The sequence below is a fragment of the Aspergillus undulatus genome (genome assembly GCF_047715775.1).
Source record: "Aspergillus undulatus strain CBS 261.88 unplaced genomic scaffold BDV17scaffold_28, whole genome shotgun sequence".
NCBI classification, from domain to species: Eukaryota; Fungi; Ascomycota; class Eurotiomycetes; order Eurotiales; family Aspergillaceae; genus Aspergillus; species Aspergillus undulatus.
In genome coordinates this window covers 123,233-138,582 of record NW_027396632.1, presented here as the reverse complement: position 1 = coordinate 138,582, position 15,350 = coordinate 123,233, and the positions used below count along the sequence as shown (strand labels likewise).

At 51.6% G+C, this 15,350-nt stretch overlaps 6 protein-coding genes across 6 annotated transcripts; 4 read left to right on the top strand and 2 right to left on the bottom strand.

The window, feature by feature from the left end:
• Positions 1-1,743: 1,743 nt before the first annotated feature.
• On the bottom strand, positions 1,744-2,400 carry BDV17DRAFT_291888 (NAD(P)-binding protein; the record flags this gene model as incomplete). Its single annotated transcript, XM_073762235.1, has 1 exon — positions 1,744-2,400. The coding sequence occupies one exon, from the start codon at positions 2,398-2,400 to the stop codon at positions 1,744-1,746; it is 657 nt and encodes a 218-aa protein (XP_073614975.1).
• A 1,786-nt stretch (positions 2,401-4,186) lies between these two features.
• BDV17DRAFT_291887 (uncharacterized protein) lies at positions 4,187-5,654 on the top strand (the record flags this gene model as incomplete). Its single annotated transcript, XM_073762234.1, has 4 exons — positions 4,187-4,366; positions 4,450-4,642; positions 4,859-4,931; positions 4,982-5,654. 4 exons carry the CDS (start codon positions 4,187-4,189, stop codon positions 5,652-5,654), a joined length of 1,119 nt encoding a protein of 372 aa, XP_073614974.1.
• Positions 5,655-6,222: 568 nt separating this feature from the next.
• On the top strand, positions 6,223-8,934 carry dppV (dipeptidyl peptidase DppV). Its single transcript, XM_073758097.1, has 7 exons — positions 6,223-6,375; positions 6,426-6,477; positions 6,530-6,762; positions 6,812-7,814; positions 7,872-8,094; positions 8,152-8,596; positions 8,674-8,934. Exons 1-7 carry the CDS (start codon positions 6,311-6,313, stop codon positions 8,804-8,806), a joined length of 2,154 nt encoding a protein of 717 aa, XP_073614973.1. The 5' UTR covers positions 6,223-6,310; the 3' UTR covers positions 8,807-8,934.
• Positions 8,935-9,295: 361 nt separating this feature from the next.
• Positions 9,296-10,421, top strand: BDV17DRAFT_264879 (SDR family NAD(P)-dependent oxidoreductase). Its single transcript, XM_073758096.1, has one exon. The coding sequence runs from the start codon at positions 9,909-9,911 to the stop codon at positions 10,314-10,316; it is 408 nt and encodes a 135-aa protein (XP_073614972.1). The 5' UTR covers positions 9,296-9,908; the 3' UTR covers positions 10,317-10,421.
• Positions 10,422-11,193: 772 nt separating this feature from the next.
• Positions 11,194-13,532, top strand: BDV17DRAFT_291884 (putative dynamin family GTPase; the record flags this gene model as incomplete). The annotated part of the gene is made up of 5 exons (XM_073762233.1): positions 11,194-11,301; positions 11,365-11,637; positions 11,691-11,881; positions 12,008-12,140; positions 12,204-13,532. The coding sequence occupies 5 exons, from the start codon at positions 11,194-11,196 to the stop codon at positions 13,530-13,532; spliced, it is 2,034 nt and encodes a 677-aa protein (XP_073614971.1).
• A 22-nt stretch (positions 13,533-13,554) lies between these two features.
• On the bottom strand, positions 13,555-14,250 carry BDV17DRAFT_264876 (TMEM14 family protein). Its single transcript, XM_073758095.1, has 3 exons — positions 14,092-14,250; positions 13,934-14,026; positions 13,555-13,867 (listed from the first exon to the last, which is right to left on the bottom strand). Exons 1-3 carry the CDS (start codon positions 14,126-14,128, stop codon positions 13,671-13,673), a joined length of 327 nt encoding a protein of 108 aa, XP_073614970.1. The 5' UTR covers positions 14,129-14,250; the 3' UTR covers positions 13,555-13,670.
• Positions 14,251-15,350: the final 1,100 nt, after the last annotated feature.

The following is a 15,350-nucleotide window of genomic DNA, read 5'->3' as shown; positions in this document are numbered from 1 at the left end:
AAGTTATGGAACAACATGGAATGCGAAGGAATGGACTGGCGCTATTGACTGGGCGCAAAGGAAATTTTATTGGAGGATTAAGCGCACTTTATTCTCTCTCTCTCTCTCTGTCTCTCTGTCTCTGTCTGGGCTCTCTCGCCCTCTTTCTTATTATTTACACAAAATGCGTGGAGTTTGGACTGGATGGCTGGCCATTCGGTGTTATATACCCAGGAACAATGAATCAAGATACCTATTACGACACAAGATCTTCATGCAGTAAATTGCCTCTTCGATATGATTATCGTAGGTCCGTCAATAACAATCCCGACTTCAAAGTATTTAAGTGACAGTAGCTGCAAGCACAGAGGTATGGTAATGGTCGTACCCGTTCGCTCTGATGCTTGGACCCTAGCATATGTAGGTTATACTAAATCTAGCTCATTCGGTCACAATAATATCTTGAGTCAATACGTTATACCTATATTATAAGGTTGTCTCGGTTGGAGTATACGGGACTGGACTCGTGAGCTCCATTCGGATCCTTAGTATTGGATAGCGAGACACTCTGGATTTACCGAAAGATATTTGACATATCTCCAATCTTCTCTGGTTAGTTGCCAACGGCCTAGCAACAAAGGGTTAATTCTCCCAGAAACTCACCTCGATTATGAAGACAAGATGGCACCCCCGCCCCCCTCCCTCCTCAATCAGGCAAATAGCGTATGGTATGATAGTAGGTAGTTGTCGTAAAGCCTTGGGAATGGTAGCAGGAGCCGGCTCTTATAAACAAACTGCTGGAAGATATTAGTTGAGTATGTGACTATTTGGCACTACAACAGCCCTACAACAGCCCCTCCGAATAATGCCGGACAGCCATGAAGCCTCACCCTACGTATGATTCATGGTTGTTAATAATCTGCTGGAGAAGCTTTAGTTTCATTGAGATGGATAATGTGTTTTTCTATAGGACGATTTCATCATACTTACTGGTCACAATATCCAGCGTTCGTCATGAATACAACTCTAAAGGTTGATTAAAGAAAGCTGCTAGGTAAAAAGTTAAAGAGCGCAATTCACATCAAAATGATACCTGTCTTTATTTTTTTTTATTATGGGAAGAGAGCCTTTTCACATATTTTTTGAACTACCAAGGCTTAGTTTTTATGAAACCTGCTTGGAAACCGGAGCTTATTAAAATCTGCAAGACTTGGATGTCTTCTGCGCCGACCAGCTTGATATCCTTGAAGACTAAAAAGCCAGGATATTTGCTAATAATATCGAGACTGGTGTTGTCCTATTCTAAAGGCTCAGGAGCTGTGAGTATGTATATACTTGTATTGGGGGGTAAAGGTGCTAGAAGTAGTACGACGACTTTATGGTGCGGAATTGCTTTATTTATGTCGGGACTCGCGCGTTATACGTAAAAGATGATACGGCTATATGAGGCAACGAAACAGAGAGGAGACCTATGGATAGAGAACTGAGGATATATACTTGTAGAAAGGTAACATAGCCAAAGGCGAGCTCTCTACACTTCTACAACTGGCTCCGCGGCGTCTGGAGACCTCTGGATAGATTCAATATTATGATTATGGGATATTGTTAGTTCTTCTATCTTAGTGTGCTACAGTCCTGGTCTTTAGAGTAAATTTGCATAAACCCTGCAGTAAGCGCAAGCCAAGGTACACACCCCAGTAGCGCCGCTTCAGAACCAACTCTTGATACACGTCTCCGTACAAATTGCAAGCAACTTCTGTCCTATCAAATAACCCGCTCCACCGTCCATTTTCCCACCCCATCCTGCAGCTTCTCGCGCTCTTCAAAGAAGGGCCTGAATACCGTCTGGATGATAGTATCCGGATGGTAGCCCTCGGTGTAGCCGCCACTTTCTGGATCCGCGATGCGCGCCCTGATCAGCGGCATGCCAACCACAACCCGCGAAGCCTGCGGCAGCGCCTGTGCAAAGAGGCGGCTGAGTGTTTGCGACGCCGCCTTGGCTGCACACAGCGAAGAGAAAACCATCTGCGGCTCCCTATCAAGCGTGCCGCCAGTAACCAGGAAGAGCGGCCACTCGCCCTGCGAGACGCGATCGGTGTTGGCGTTGCGTGTGAACCACTGGCCCGCGACGAGGATGCCAACTGCCGAGACCCGGAAGTCGAGCTCCAGCATTTCCGGGGAAACCGTGGTAATGTGCGAGTCGGCGACGCGCGCGGCGTTGTAGTTCAGGACGTCGAGCTTGCCGCCGAGCTGCTGGGTGCACCAGTCCAGGGCGGCGGCTGTGAGGCTGTCGGGGTTACCGGCGTTGGTCTGGGCGGCTTTGACTTCGTCAGCGATCGTGGAGAGGCTGCTCTCGGTGCGAGACACGAGGGCGATGTTCCAGCCCGTGCTTGCGAGCCAGAGGGCAAGTAACCGAGACATGGTTGAGCCCACGCCGATGATTGCTGATTGCGACGGTGCGATTCGGACGGATGCTCATCGTGACACCAGGTCTTGATTAAGGTTCTGACGGTGCATGGAGAGATCAATCTGCCGTTGCTGGAACTGATATCTATATAAACGTTCTTTGTAATAGGTCCTGTTGGGAACTCTGTTGGAAAGTTCCAGTCTACGCAAGCATGACGGTCTCCCTGCTGGGAATGTTGCCGAGAGGATTCGCTACCGATCAAGAATTTGCGTATATTTACATGAGTATTGGTAAGAATCACTACGACAAACTCTGTTCGAAAGACAGCCTCACTGCTGGCAATGTCGCCGAGACGGGCCAGATTGTTCTACCGGACAAGCATCTGCGCACGGTAATTGCGACCCACCTGGATAGCCATTATCCAGGGGAACACCTCTCTTCCAGTATAACTAGATTGACGAATTCATTATCAAGTACCATACCTCCCCAACTGGCCATTTATATCTAGTCCTCCTGCGTTTCAAGCAGGAGGTCAGTGACACTTCGAAACTGCCGATTCTTGCCGGACAGCCACTAACAGGTCTAACGAGCATGGCCAAAGCTTCTGCAAGAATTCCTGGCCCTTCCCCACGAATGCCGGAATGCATCACAGAGCCTCTATATCAAAGGCATACGCGCGGGGTCTGAGTACAGCCCTGCAGCAGTATCCGCATGGTCCTAGACATGATCTTATTGCCCTAATTAACCAAGATTTACCGAAAAGGAATGTACCCATTTCTTTATCCTTCACTTTCGTCTCTCGAACAGCGAGAGTTTTACAGGTCTGTGGACCCTGTCCACACTGATTTTGCGTCGCGCATCTTGCCTCTCTTGGGTTATGTCACGATTACGGCGTCTCAGGAAAGTGACTAGACTTTGAGTGAATAAGTGACACCTTTATGAGTCTCATGGCAGTTATAGCAAACTGTGGTAATAGAGCCAAAATAAAACAAGGGCTTTGGTCTGTTATAGTATGGTCTGCCTAGACATCTATGGAATATACTGCGGCGGATCTTTTTGCTATTTACAGATTACCGCACAAATTCCCTTTCCATAGTCTATCTTATTCCTTGTCAAGAGACTGACGATTACTATGATTACTTAACCGTGAAACCTACGCTGTGCCATACCAGGGGTAATTAGGATAAGATATCCCATCTCAGCATTGAAGTACCAAAGAAGAAACAGTTGATCCTCTGCACTCCGTCCTGTGCCAGTGCTACTGATTCCCACCAGAGGGGTAAATGGCCAGAAATGTCCCAATGGAAATTGCGGACACTTTTCTCTCGCATATTTTGCTATTGGCGAGGGTGGGGTCTTCATGAGTAAGTGATATAAGCAAATCACCTTCATAAGCAGATCACCTAGGTAACAGGCCACCCGGCTCACCCTCTTCAAGCAGCAAAATCTGGGTGGGTAGGCAGGGAGGAGGAGTAACCTACCCTCCTTGAATAGTTCCATGCAGTAAAAATACCCATCTAGCCTGACTGATTCAACTGCATGTTCTTCTTCTATAGCCTACGTAGACTGCGTGGCTGGGTTAGCGGAGTTCGGACTAACTGACAATTCGGCTTCATGTTCCTTTTGTCGTCAATTTATTCAGGCCCTTATCCCCCAAAGCTTGTTTGTGAATCCCGACGTGTCTTTAATAATCCCTCCTGATCGGAGTAAAGGATTCTCTGCATCGCCATGAAGACTGCAAGGGATATATAGATGACGGACGATTTTACACGCTTACCATGATGGTAGTGATTGTTCTAAATGGCATTCTTCCCCGGCTTCAGCGGGGGAAAGATCACATTGAAGAGTTCAATCCCGTTGCCGTTCAACATCAACATAGGACTAGTCATCGACGACTTCCTGGATCCATCGATCTTGCAGAACAAGTGGGCTCAGCTGATCGGGCGTTCGCCGTTACTTGGTGGAGTCCTGCGGAGCAACGTAAGTAAGCTTGGAAGCACCGGACATTCTCGAGGGGACATGGCAGCGATGATACGTGACTTGGCTTCACTGACCTGTTTCAGAGGACAGATCCGCGCAAAGTCCGATGCGGTTCGACGGTGGATTTCGAAGGCCGTACTCTTAACGCTGAGCTGCGATCCTTCCTCTCTTTCTCCTGGCGCGGGGGGGGCGGGGACGAGCCGCGGGTTCTCCATGATGATTTGGACGACATTGATAGCAAGTTCCTGTTTAACGCAGTGTCTGGACCCGAAGCCAGTTTGCGTCCTGCGCGCGACGAACTTGAATGATGTGTCATTGCTGTGCTTCAACTTTTTCCATAGCCTGTTTGATGGGCAGAGCGGCTTCGACATTGTGCGTTTCTTTTGCGATATGCTTGCGGAAAAGGAGATTCCAGGATTCATTTTCCTCCACACGTCGCGGGCCGCGCGTCAGAGGTCTTGCAGGTGCGAGAGGCTGACGCCGCTGGACCAGCTCCCATCGAGCCCGCTGCTGATGTCGTTGGTAAGCGTCGGCTGGGCGAGTTGAAGTTCTTCGGCAAGGTGCTGTGCAAAGGACGCTCGAGCTCTTTGGATTGTCGGAGAAGCTGACGTACAGGTTGGTACACCTGCCCGGCGCCTGGGTCGACGAGGTACGCGCGAAGGCGCAGAAGGAGCTGGAGAGCAATACTTGTGCCTCGAGCGTTCAACTAACGCGCAACGACATCATCGCCGCATTGTACCTGAAGATGCTTTGCGCTTTACGAAGACCCAGCGACGAGCCGGTGGACTTTTTCGGGCCGATCAATTATAGGGGACTGCTAGAGCCACCTGAAAGGGGGACATACTATCCGCACAATAGCATCGTCTTCCTCCGCCTATGCCCTATCCGAGCTCCAAGTGCAGACAAACTCGATCACGCGAGTTGCCTCGCCACAAATGAATACAAGCATCTAGCCGCGATCAGACGTGAATTAAGGGTTATCGAAGATAGAGTGGTGACTCCGGCAGTCATCGAACCGCTGGGGAGCATCCAGCGGAGTATACCGCTTCTATCGCCCTGGACGACCTTTGATTATGGGGGTCTCGATTTCTCCGGTGCCAATGCCAATGCCAATAATCGCCAAGGGCGCAAGGCATCGGTTGTCTTTGTCAATCCAGATGTTAGTCTGATTGGCGGGACTTTGCCGTCCTTGCTCATGGTAGGCGGGAAGGATTTCTTGGGGGATACTGGCTTCGGGGGTCGAATACGGCGAGTGGATGGGAGGATTTCAATCAATGCATGGAGCTGAAGACGTTATTTTGTGCTGTTTGATCGCTTTTCTATACGAGTTCTGGAATATCGCTCTCGGAGGCGGGCAGTCAAGCTTTCTTGGCCGCTCGTACACGAGAGTGGGAATAGCCACAAAAATCATGGAAATTGACGGAATCGAAGAATATATTGATGGAAGGGCTTGGCTCATGGGCGGAGTCCTCCGATAAGCTAGATTGCTTGTCTTAATCAAGCCGATTGTCTCATTGCCCACTCTTATCGTACGATTCATGTCACCATATAGCAAATCCACAGATAAGATGGCGCAAGGCAGCGGTGGATAGCCTGGGGTACCTGGACAGTCCCTAGACTTATCAGGCTCCCTCCGACAGAGGTTACATCACTTGATATAATGCTGCTTGGCACTGTAACCATGCAGGGCAGTCTTCGACCTGATTTGCCTGCAGTCGTTGGCCCTCTCCACTTGGCCAGGGCACCCGCCAATCTCTGTCAAGCAGACTGAATAGGAAGGTCAATAAGGACCAAAACATGCGAGCCCATGCGCCTTGCAGCTCGCCTCGCGTGCGGGGGGCCATGGTTATCGCCGGCCTCAATTACACCATCCCCTCATTATAAATAGGCCTGTCCCTTTCTTTGTTATTTGTCTCAAGGTGCGCGATCAAGTCAATTCTCACGATGGGTGCTTTCAGGTGGCTTTCGCTGGCCGCTGCGGCTTCCTCTGCCCTGGCCTTGACTCCCGAGTACTTGCCCTTGCCCTCCCTTGTTGTACAGTCAAGCTGACTCCGCATAGGCAGTTAATCAGTGCTCCCCGCAGAGGCGAAGCCATTCCCAATCCCTCTGGAGTGAGCCGCAATCATCCTTGACAATTCTACAGTATGGTATTAACAGGTGTAGAACGTCGCCGTCTTTTCCACCTCGCAGTACTCCTTCGAGACCGCCGAGACCAGCGCCTCATGGAGCTTGCTGGACCTTCGATCGGGAAACATCACCCTCCTCACCGACGACAGCAACGTCTCCGAGATTGTCTGGCTGACGGACTCGACTCTGCTGTACATCAATGGCACTAATGCGCAGATCCCTGGCGGTGTTGAGCTCTGGGTTTCGGGCCTCGCCAACTTTCCTTCTGGGTATGATGCACCATGACAAGAAGTAATCGAGCGATACTGACTGTCCCAGATACAAGGCTGCCTCTCTTCCGGCTGCTTTCTCCGGCTTGAAGGCTGTCACGACCGAGTCGGGCGACATCAACTACCTCGTCTACGCCCAGTCCTACGCCAACGGCACTGCCTACAACGCGGAACTCGCTCCTACTCCTCTGTCCTCTGCCCGTATCTACGACAGCATCTATGTCCGCCACTGGGATACCTACCTCACCACTACCTTCAATGCCGTCTTCTCTGGTGTCCTGAGGAGCAGCCAGCACTCCCGCTTCGTCTCTTCTGGCGGTCTCAAGAACCTCGTTGCTCCTGTTGAGGGAGCTGAGTCCCCCTACCCTCCATTCGGAGGCGCATCGGACTACGACGTCTCGGCGGATGGCAAGTGGGTGGCCTTCAAGAGCAAGGCTCCCGAGTTGCCCAAGGCCAACTACACCGCGTCGTACATCTACCTTGTGCCTCACGACGGCTCTGAGACTGCGGCTCCCATCAATGCGCCTGGCTCTGCCCCCGAGGGAATCCTGGGAGACTCTAGCAGCCCTGTTTTCTCGCCCGATAGCAAGAGCCTCGCTTACTTCCAGATGGAGGAGATCAACTACGAGTCTGACCACCGTACTCTGTACGTTTACGATGTCGCCTCCGAGGAGATCACCGCCCTGGCGACCGAATGGGACCGCTCCGCCGACTCTCTGAAGTGGATTGACAGCAAGACTATCGTTGTTTCCGCTGAGGACGAGGGCAGCGGTAACCTCTTCCTGATCCCTGTCAAGGACGCCACTGGAGACTTCACCCCTGCCAAGCTCACCGATGGAAAATACGCATCGGCCTACTACCCTTCCAAGAACAGCACTCTTGTCGTTACCGGATCGACTCTCTACTCGAGCTGGTACGTCGACATCGTCAGCCAGAACCCCGACCGCGGCGTCCTGAAGACCCTCGTCTCCGCCCACGAAATCGACCCCGAACTCGCCGGTCTCGGGCCCGATGATGTTGGTGAGTTCTGGTACACCGGTAACTGGACTGACGTAAGTAATCATTCCCCTTCATCTCTGAGGCAGAGCCTTGCTTATATTTGTTTGTAGATCCACGCCTGGGTGACCTACCCCAAAGACTTCGACGAGACCAAATCCTACCCCCTGGCCTACCTCATCCACGGTGGTCCCCAGGGCGCCTGGTACAACTCCTGGAGCACACGCTGGAACCCCAAGGTCTTTGCCGACCAGGGCTACGTCGTCGTCGCGCCCAACCCCACCGGATCGACCGGCTACGGCGATGAACTCACCGACGCTATCCAGAACAACTGGGGTACGCCCCCTCAAAATTAACCCTCCAAAAGACACGGCAGGGCTAACCGTTCGATAGGAAGCTACCCCTACGACGACCTCGTAAAAGGCTTCAACCACATCCGCGACAACATCCCCTACATCGACACCTCGCGCGCCGTGGCCGCCGGCGCATCCTACGGTGGATTCATGGTAAACTGGATCCAGGGCGCGGAGCTCGGCCGCGAATTCAAAGCGCTCGTCACGCACGACGGGACATTCGTCGGCGACTCCAAGATTGGCACCGAGGAATTGTGGTTCATTGAGCGCGACTTCAACGGGACGTTCTGGGGAGCGCGCGACAATTACCGACGCTGGGACCCCAGTGCTGTTGAGCGTATCTTGCAGTTCGCCACGCCGCACTTGGTTATTCATAATGATCTTGATTATCGTCTTGCAGTCTCTGATGGGCTTTCGCTTTTTAATGTTCTTCAGGAGCGTGGTGTCCCCAGTCGCTTCTTGAACTTCCCTGATGAGAATCACTGGTTTGCCGCCCCCCCTCCCCTCACCCGTTACCCCTTTTCTCTAGCCCTTGTGTTTCCAATATCTAACTTTCCCATAGGGTCACGAACCCCGAGAACAGCCTTGTCTGGCACCAGCAGGTGCTTGGCTGGTTGAACAAGTACTCTGGTGTTGGCGAGGTTAGTCTTGACGACACTGTGATTCCGGTTGTGGATATCAACCCGCCTGCTTGAGTGTATCCTTAAAGTCCAGGCTGAATGCTTTGGGCCTGGAGGGATAATGTATTGTTATGGTTGGTACATAGTAATTAGTCTTACGGATTAACGTCTTTCATTCAATGAAGATACATCGTCTTTGTTCATCTGGGGGATACTGTTGTCTCGGATTTAGATATACGGCCGTAATGGAGTCTAAACAATACCGGCCCTAAGCACGCCCTGATGGAGAATTGTGTCAGACAACCTGAGTCCATCCAGATCCATCGCATACAGAGTAGGGCAGATCTAAAAACAAATGCCAGTCTGCCAAATCCAGGTCGAACGCGCCCAATGAGCTGGAGCATTTATCCGTGCAGCTGCACCCCCGGGCCATGGGGCCTTTTACCGTCTTTCAGCGCATCAAACCACCCCGCCTATTCGCACCATGCATCGATAACTCCGAGTGCAGCAAATCGGAACCCGTACCTAACAATTGGGCGCAGATTGGCCTTCTCGAGTCCACTTCCGGCACTCGCTCTCTCGCACAGATCTCATCGAGATCGAATCGAAAACGAACTGAGATCGATGAGGGGTTGGCGGGGTCCAGGCACAATAATCTCATTGTTTCGTTTTGGGTGTATATTCCATCACCTTTCAAAGGTTAATCTAATCTCATAAGCCTACCCACTCGACTACCAGACCTCTTTTCCACACATACAACCACTGGCCCGTCCCTACCATAGGAATCTAACTGCACAATGCCCGACGCCAAAGCCAACATCACCCCGCCTCCAGCGCCCAAACTCGGCCCAACAAATTCGCCAACCAAGTCATCATCGTCAACGGCGCAGGGTCCGGAATCGGGCGAACAACAGCTGAATATCTCGCTGCGCAAGGCGCATTCTTACTTCTCCTCGAAATCGACAAACGCAAGCTATGGGAAGCCCAAACCGAAATTTAAATAGCCGGTGGCCGCGCCGCAATCAGGAAATGCGATGTCGCGAAGGAGGACCAAGTCGATATGGCAATTGCGTGGGCTTGGGCCGTCTACAAGAGGATCGATGTTCTCGTGAACCTAGCGGGGATTTATGCCTTCGAGCCTCTGACCGCATAGTCGGCTCATATTTATCGTCGCCATATGGCGGTTAATGCTGAGGGGAGCCTCTTCCTCACTCGCGCGGTGTTGCCATACATGCAACGAGCCGGCTACGGCCGAATCATCCACACATCCTCAACAACCTACTCCGACCCAAAACCAGGCTTATCAGCCTACATCGTGTCCAAAGCAGCCGTTATCGGCCTCGTCCGCTCCGCGGCCGTTGATGCTGGCGAGGGTGTCACAGTTAACGCCGTCATGCCGGGACTATTTGCTACGGAGCAGATGAAATTCGTGGATTGGTACGATGCCATTGCGGAGATGGTTATTGGCAGGCAGGCGGTTAAGGGGCAGGGGACCGCGGTGGATGTTGCGAGAACGATTGGGTCTGTTGCGTCGCCGGAGGCGGGGTTCGTCAGCGGGCAGGTTTTGAATTGTTCGGGGGGGTGAGGTGTTTAATTGGTAGGGCTTCAGTTGGCTTGGTTTGGGACAGGGGAGATGGATTTTGGGCTGGGCAGTGGACTGCAGGTTTCCAAGATCATGCGGCGAGTGTTCTTGGAGTCCGAGGCGAAGTTGCCCTTTTTAGAACAAAAGCAATTATCCTGCCAATGGATCTGAAATTTTGAGCTTGTGCAACCCGAGACACTCTTTATGCCGATACAATCCCATGTATGCCCGCGTATAGCTCGGTCATCGATACAACTTTAGGTATATCCTCCATTGAATGGGTATTTCGGTAAACTCAAAAGTGCCGCTATCGGTCCCACGCATCGGAAGCACACCATCTAATCCCCGTCCAAGCTACTACCAAGAAGGAAGGACGTGGGAACTGCCGCGGGCGGCAATGGCGGGGTTCATGACTCGGAACAGGCAACGTAAAAAGTACCTTCTCACACCATTGGTAAAAACAGCAGCCTATAGATAGCCTCCTCTCAGTATCAGATTCGGCGGTTCACGATCATGGGGGGCGGGCGCTTATGCCGGGATGCTCGGGCTGCATCCTGATTTGCTTTACACTGGGATGTTGGCTGTTCACTGGTTGCACTATGTCATGGTACAGTAGCGTATGCACGTTGACTGCGGCATCACAACCGAATCACCCCCTCCCGCCCGCCTCCCCCTGACCTGGCTTGACGATCCCTGATCTGTGCGTCAACTAAGTAAGGCACGAGAGGATGTTCCGGCTCGAACTCATGATGGGGCTGCCTAGTTGATTCATGCATGTTTAGCGTTGTGGAATAAATCTCCTCCTGCTTGTAATTCCGTTGAGCATTTTTCCATCCTCTTTCTTCTTCTTTCGCTCATATACCACGAATTCTTTCCGACCATGGCTAACAGAATCCGCCATTTCATTGGTGTCGAGAGCTCCGAGCAGCTCGCGTTCATCGATGAGCTCCATGCGCTCGGGCTCAGTAGCACTATCGAATTGCCAGAGGTACGCTTTTGCCTTTCCTTCTCCGTACGCCGAAAAAGAGATGTAATTTACTTATTTGAATAGCTCATTGTTGTCGGCGACCAAAGCACAGGGAAGAGTTCCGTTCTGCAGGCCATCACGGAGATCTCTTTCCCAGTGCAAGAGCGCACCTGTACTCGCTTCCCGATTCAGATCTCATTCAGGCAGACGAAGGCCTCCAAGGATGTCGGCGTTAAAGCGACTATTACTCCAGGACCTATGACTGGGAGCGACAATGCTTTCTTGGAAAGGACAGAGGATTTTCGCATCGAGGTGGAAGCTCTCACTCAGGATGCTATGAAGGAAATGATAGAGAAGGTACCTCACCATCTTCCTGCACCTCCAGTTATAACTAGCACTAACTCAGCTAGGCCACCGAAGCTATGTTTGGGAAAGACCATGCCCAGGCAGATTCGCTTTGCGACGCGACACTTCGAATCGAACGGTCGGGTCCAGATGAAATGCACTGGTCTATCGTCGACCTACCAGGCTTGGTTCAGAACACTCAAGCAAAAGCCAAAGATAATGCAAGGACAAATGGGACCACCAAAAACGGAACAATGTCCATGTCGACCAAGGGGGAAATAGCTGAGAGAATAGTTCGGAAATATCTAGAAAACGAGCGGAACATTGTTTTGCGAGAACATTCAAGAATCTCCAAGAGCCGGTAACATACTAACATCCCTAGGCTTATCCTCGGCGACACTGACGTGGAGCTGTCCAAGAGTCTGGAGATCGTCGCTACCGTCCCCGGCATTGAGAGTCGTGCAATTGGTGTGCTGAACAAATGCGACAAGAGAGAGGAGGGAGCCGGCATGTGGGTGAGTTGTCGCATGTTTGCAGAGATCAAGTGCGTATCACGTCTTCCTAACAAGACGCTGTAGATGGACTCTTTGCTGCAGAATAATCTCTCGACTGCACCGCACCTGGACCACGGGTGGTTCGGCCTTCGCAACCGGAAACCCCATGAGCCTCACTTTACTGATGCCGAACGCGACGAGGCCGAGGAGCAAGAGTTCTCCAAGCCGGTGTGGCAGAATGTGCCAAAGGCACGCTTCGGGATCAAAGCGCTGATGGATTACATCGACCGAGAGCGTCGCACACAGCTTCAAAAAGGAATGCCCAGCATTATTGCCGAGATACGGCAAAAGTTACGTGACTGCGAAGCAGATCTCAAGAAGATGGGAGAGGCCAGGACCAGTCCCCGGTCCCAGCGGTACTTTGTCCTGCAGTTCTGCAATGAGATGCAGCGCATGGCCGATGCATGTCTCCGTGGACACTATCACGACGTTGCTTCACAGGATCCGAAGGTCAGACTCTGTTATCTGGTTCAAAGGCGCCTGGACGAGTTTGCGAAAGCGGTTCACCCTACAAGGGATGTTGAGCTCAAGTTTGACAGCCATGAGATCGAACTACAGCAACTTGCTCGAACCCATCCGCATACATGGGATAAATGTATTAGGGAAACGCCTGGTATATACTCCGCAATATACCAAGAGGCCATGATCAGTCGCGGTAAAAGTCTGCCCGGCAGCGTTCACCCCGACGTGGAGGAGAAAGTGTTTCGGAAGCTTTCTGCACATTGGGAAGCCTTTGCCAGTGACCTGGTTGAGGATGCGAAGCTTCGTGTTAGAGAGTGCTACGATATCCTCTTGCGATTGGCGATACCGAACAATAGGGTGCGACTGGAAGTCAGCCGGCTGGTTAGCGGTCACCTGGAGGACTGGAACAAGGACTCGGACACTGCCCTCCAGGAACTCGTTGAGGACAATCAAGTCCGACCGTTGTTCACCAAGCACCCTTTCTTCGAAAACCAACTGGCGACGCTGGAGCAGCGGCGAAATTTTATACTCAATGGGACGCAACCCGTAGAGGCTGCAACGAATGGCAGCATCAACAAACAAACTGCCCATCTGCCGACCCTGCTAAACAACATCATACAGACGCGGGCAAAGCTTGAGATCTATTACCAGATTGCGGTCTACCGCTTCATTGACAATGTAGCGACCCAGGTCATCGAGCGGCATGTTCTAGGCCCAAAGTGTCCGCTGCGAACCGTCTCTGCTGAAACGTTCACGCAACTCGACGATGACGAGCTCAACAGAGTGGCCGCAGAGGATAAATCTGATGCATCGACCCGCAAACGACTAGAGGCAACTAGGGACCGCTACCGCAAGGCCCTCGAGCGGTGGGAGCAGATCAGTGTTCTTTAGCCATTTGCCATATAAGACACATGATTTAAGTCATATTTATTTGATTGGAGAGGATATAGTACAGTACAATCTGACGCTAATCATACATCTACCCATTTCAGCCGCCATCAAGCCCATGGTAATTGTTGGGAGACTAACTTAAACACCCCACCGAAACTCCCGGAACTTCTTCTGATAGTAAAACGTCGCTAGGAACCCCGCAGCCGCAAGCCCAATCGGCACGGGTGCCTTGGCCTTAGTCTTGATCGTCCGCGCGACGCCAGAGCCAAGCAGGACAAGGCTGTTTCCGAGGGCGAGCTCGGCGCCGTAGTCCTTGTTTTGCTTGAGGAGGTAGCCTAGCCATACCGTCAGCACATTGGTATGTCTTGGTTGGGATGGAGAATAGGGTGATTCGTACGTACCAGAGAAAGCATAAGAAATGCCCAGTCCAAGGCCGGCGACTAGAGATGGCGTAGAGCGTGTCTTTAAGAACCCGGCGGTGCCGCCGGCGGACACTGGAGGAGGGAAGATCAGCATGATGCTGGGGAGCTGAGGTCATGAAGTGAGAATGAGTACTTACAAAGAGCAGCAAGAGTAAAAGACGGGTGCTCGGCCATGGTTATAGAGTTGTCAACTATCGATGGGAATAGTACGCAAATGAAAGTGAGGTGAGTGAGGTTGTACACCAAATGGATCTGGATCAGGATGGAGATAAACAGCTGATTCTGATTAATAATCCCGTTTCCTCGGGGTCACGGGATCAGAAGTTCCGTGCCGAGACTAGGCCCGAATGGGATCAAGACTGGGGAACTCCCGCGAAGTCATCGGCCTAGCCCGTCCGGGGAGTTATACCCATGACTGGCAGAACATATTTGCAGTGCGGACTATGACGAAGCTTTGATACATGTGAAGAGTGCCTCTATTTGATTGCGAGCCTTTTACCGCGTGGTTTAATTTTTAGGCTTCCATGATATGGCACCAGTAGGCCGCCCGCTCTTCTAGCACCAATGGTGCAGTAGAACATCCTAGCATACATTTCGATCTCCCAGTTGTCTTTTGTTATCCGAGGGATGAGCTTACTTTGGGGAACGCTGCGCATTATCTATCTGCTGCTGATGCTCGCTGAGCGATACGAGAGAACAAGGAGACCAAGGCGGCAAATGGCGCGGCTCCACTTGGGATAGGATTGAGGATTATGGAGGCTATTCAAGACGCAGTCAAGTAGATACATCTGTGTGCGACCTTCTGACCCCAGTAATCTAATTATCCGATATCACAGAGAGTCAACCGGAGCCACTGACATAATTCTGCGCATCCCAACCTATAAAAATGTACCTGATAAAGAATAAAAATATTCTTTCTTGGGTAGGTATAACCGCTGATTTTGCATAGGAAACACGCTATATATAGCGGTCAACCTATCCAAACAGGGCCAGAGTAAGTCCAAACAACTGGTTCGAACACCCATCTGCCTCAGAGAGCTCAATATCGCCATGAACATCCGTCAACACTAAGTCGGTCTCCAAGTCTCGGAAAACGAGGGGCCCGTCTTGTTTAAAAGACGTCTTGAGGGTCACCGGGTGCTTGCGATAACCCGACCGTACGTCTTCCGAACTGTGAACGACCCAGAGGAGAAGAAGGAGATTGAACTGGTCACCAAAGCGTTGGCCACCATTGAGGAAGAGAAGAGCGCGAATGAGAAGAAGTCGAGGACGGGGCGTCGTGCGAAGAAGCCCAAGGTATAGTCATCCTCGTTGCTTGGTCCTTGTCCATTGGCTCCCTTTTTCTGTTCCTCACGGGTCCAATTTCGCTCCTTTATCATCCCACCTCGGTCTTTCT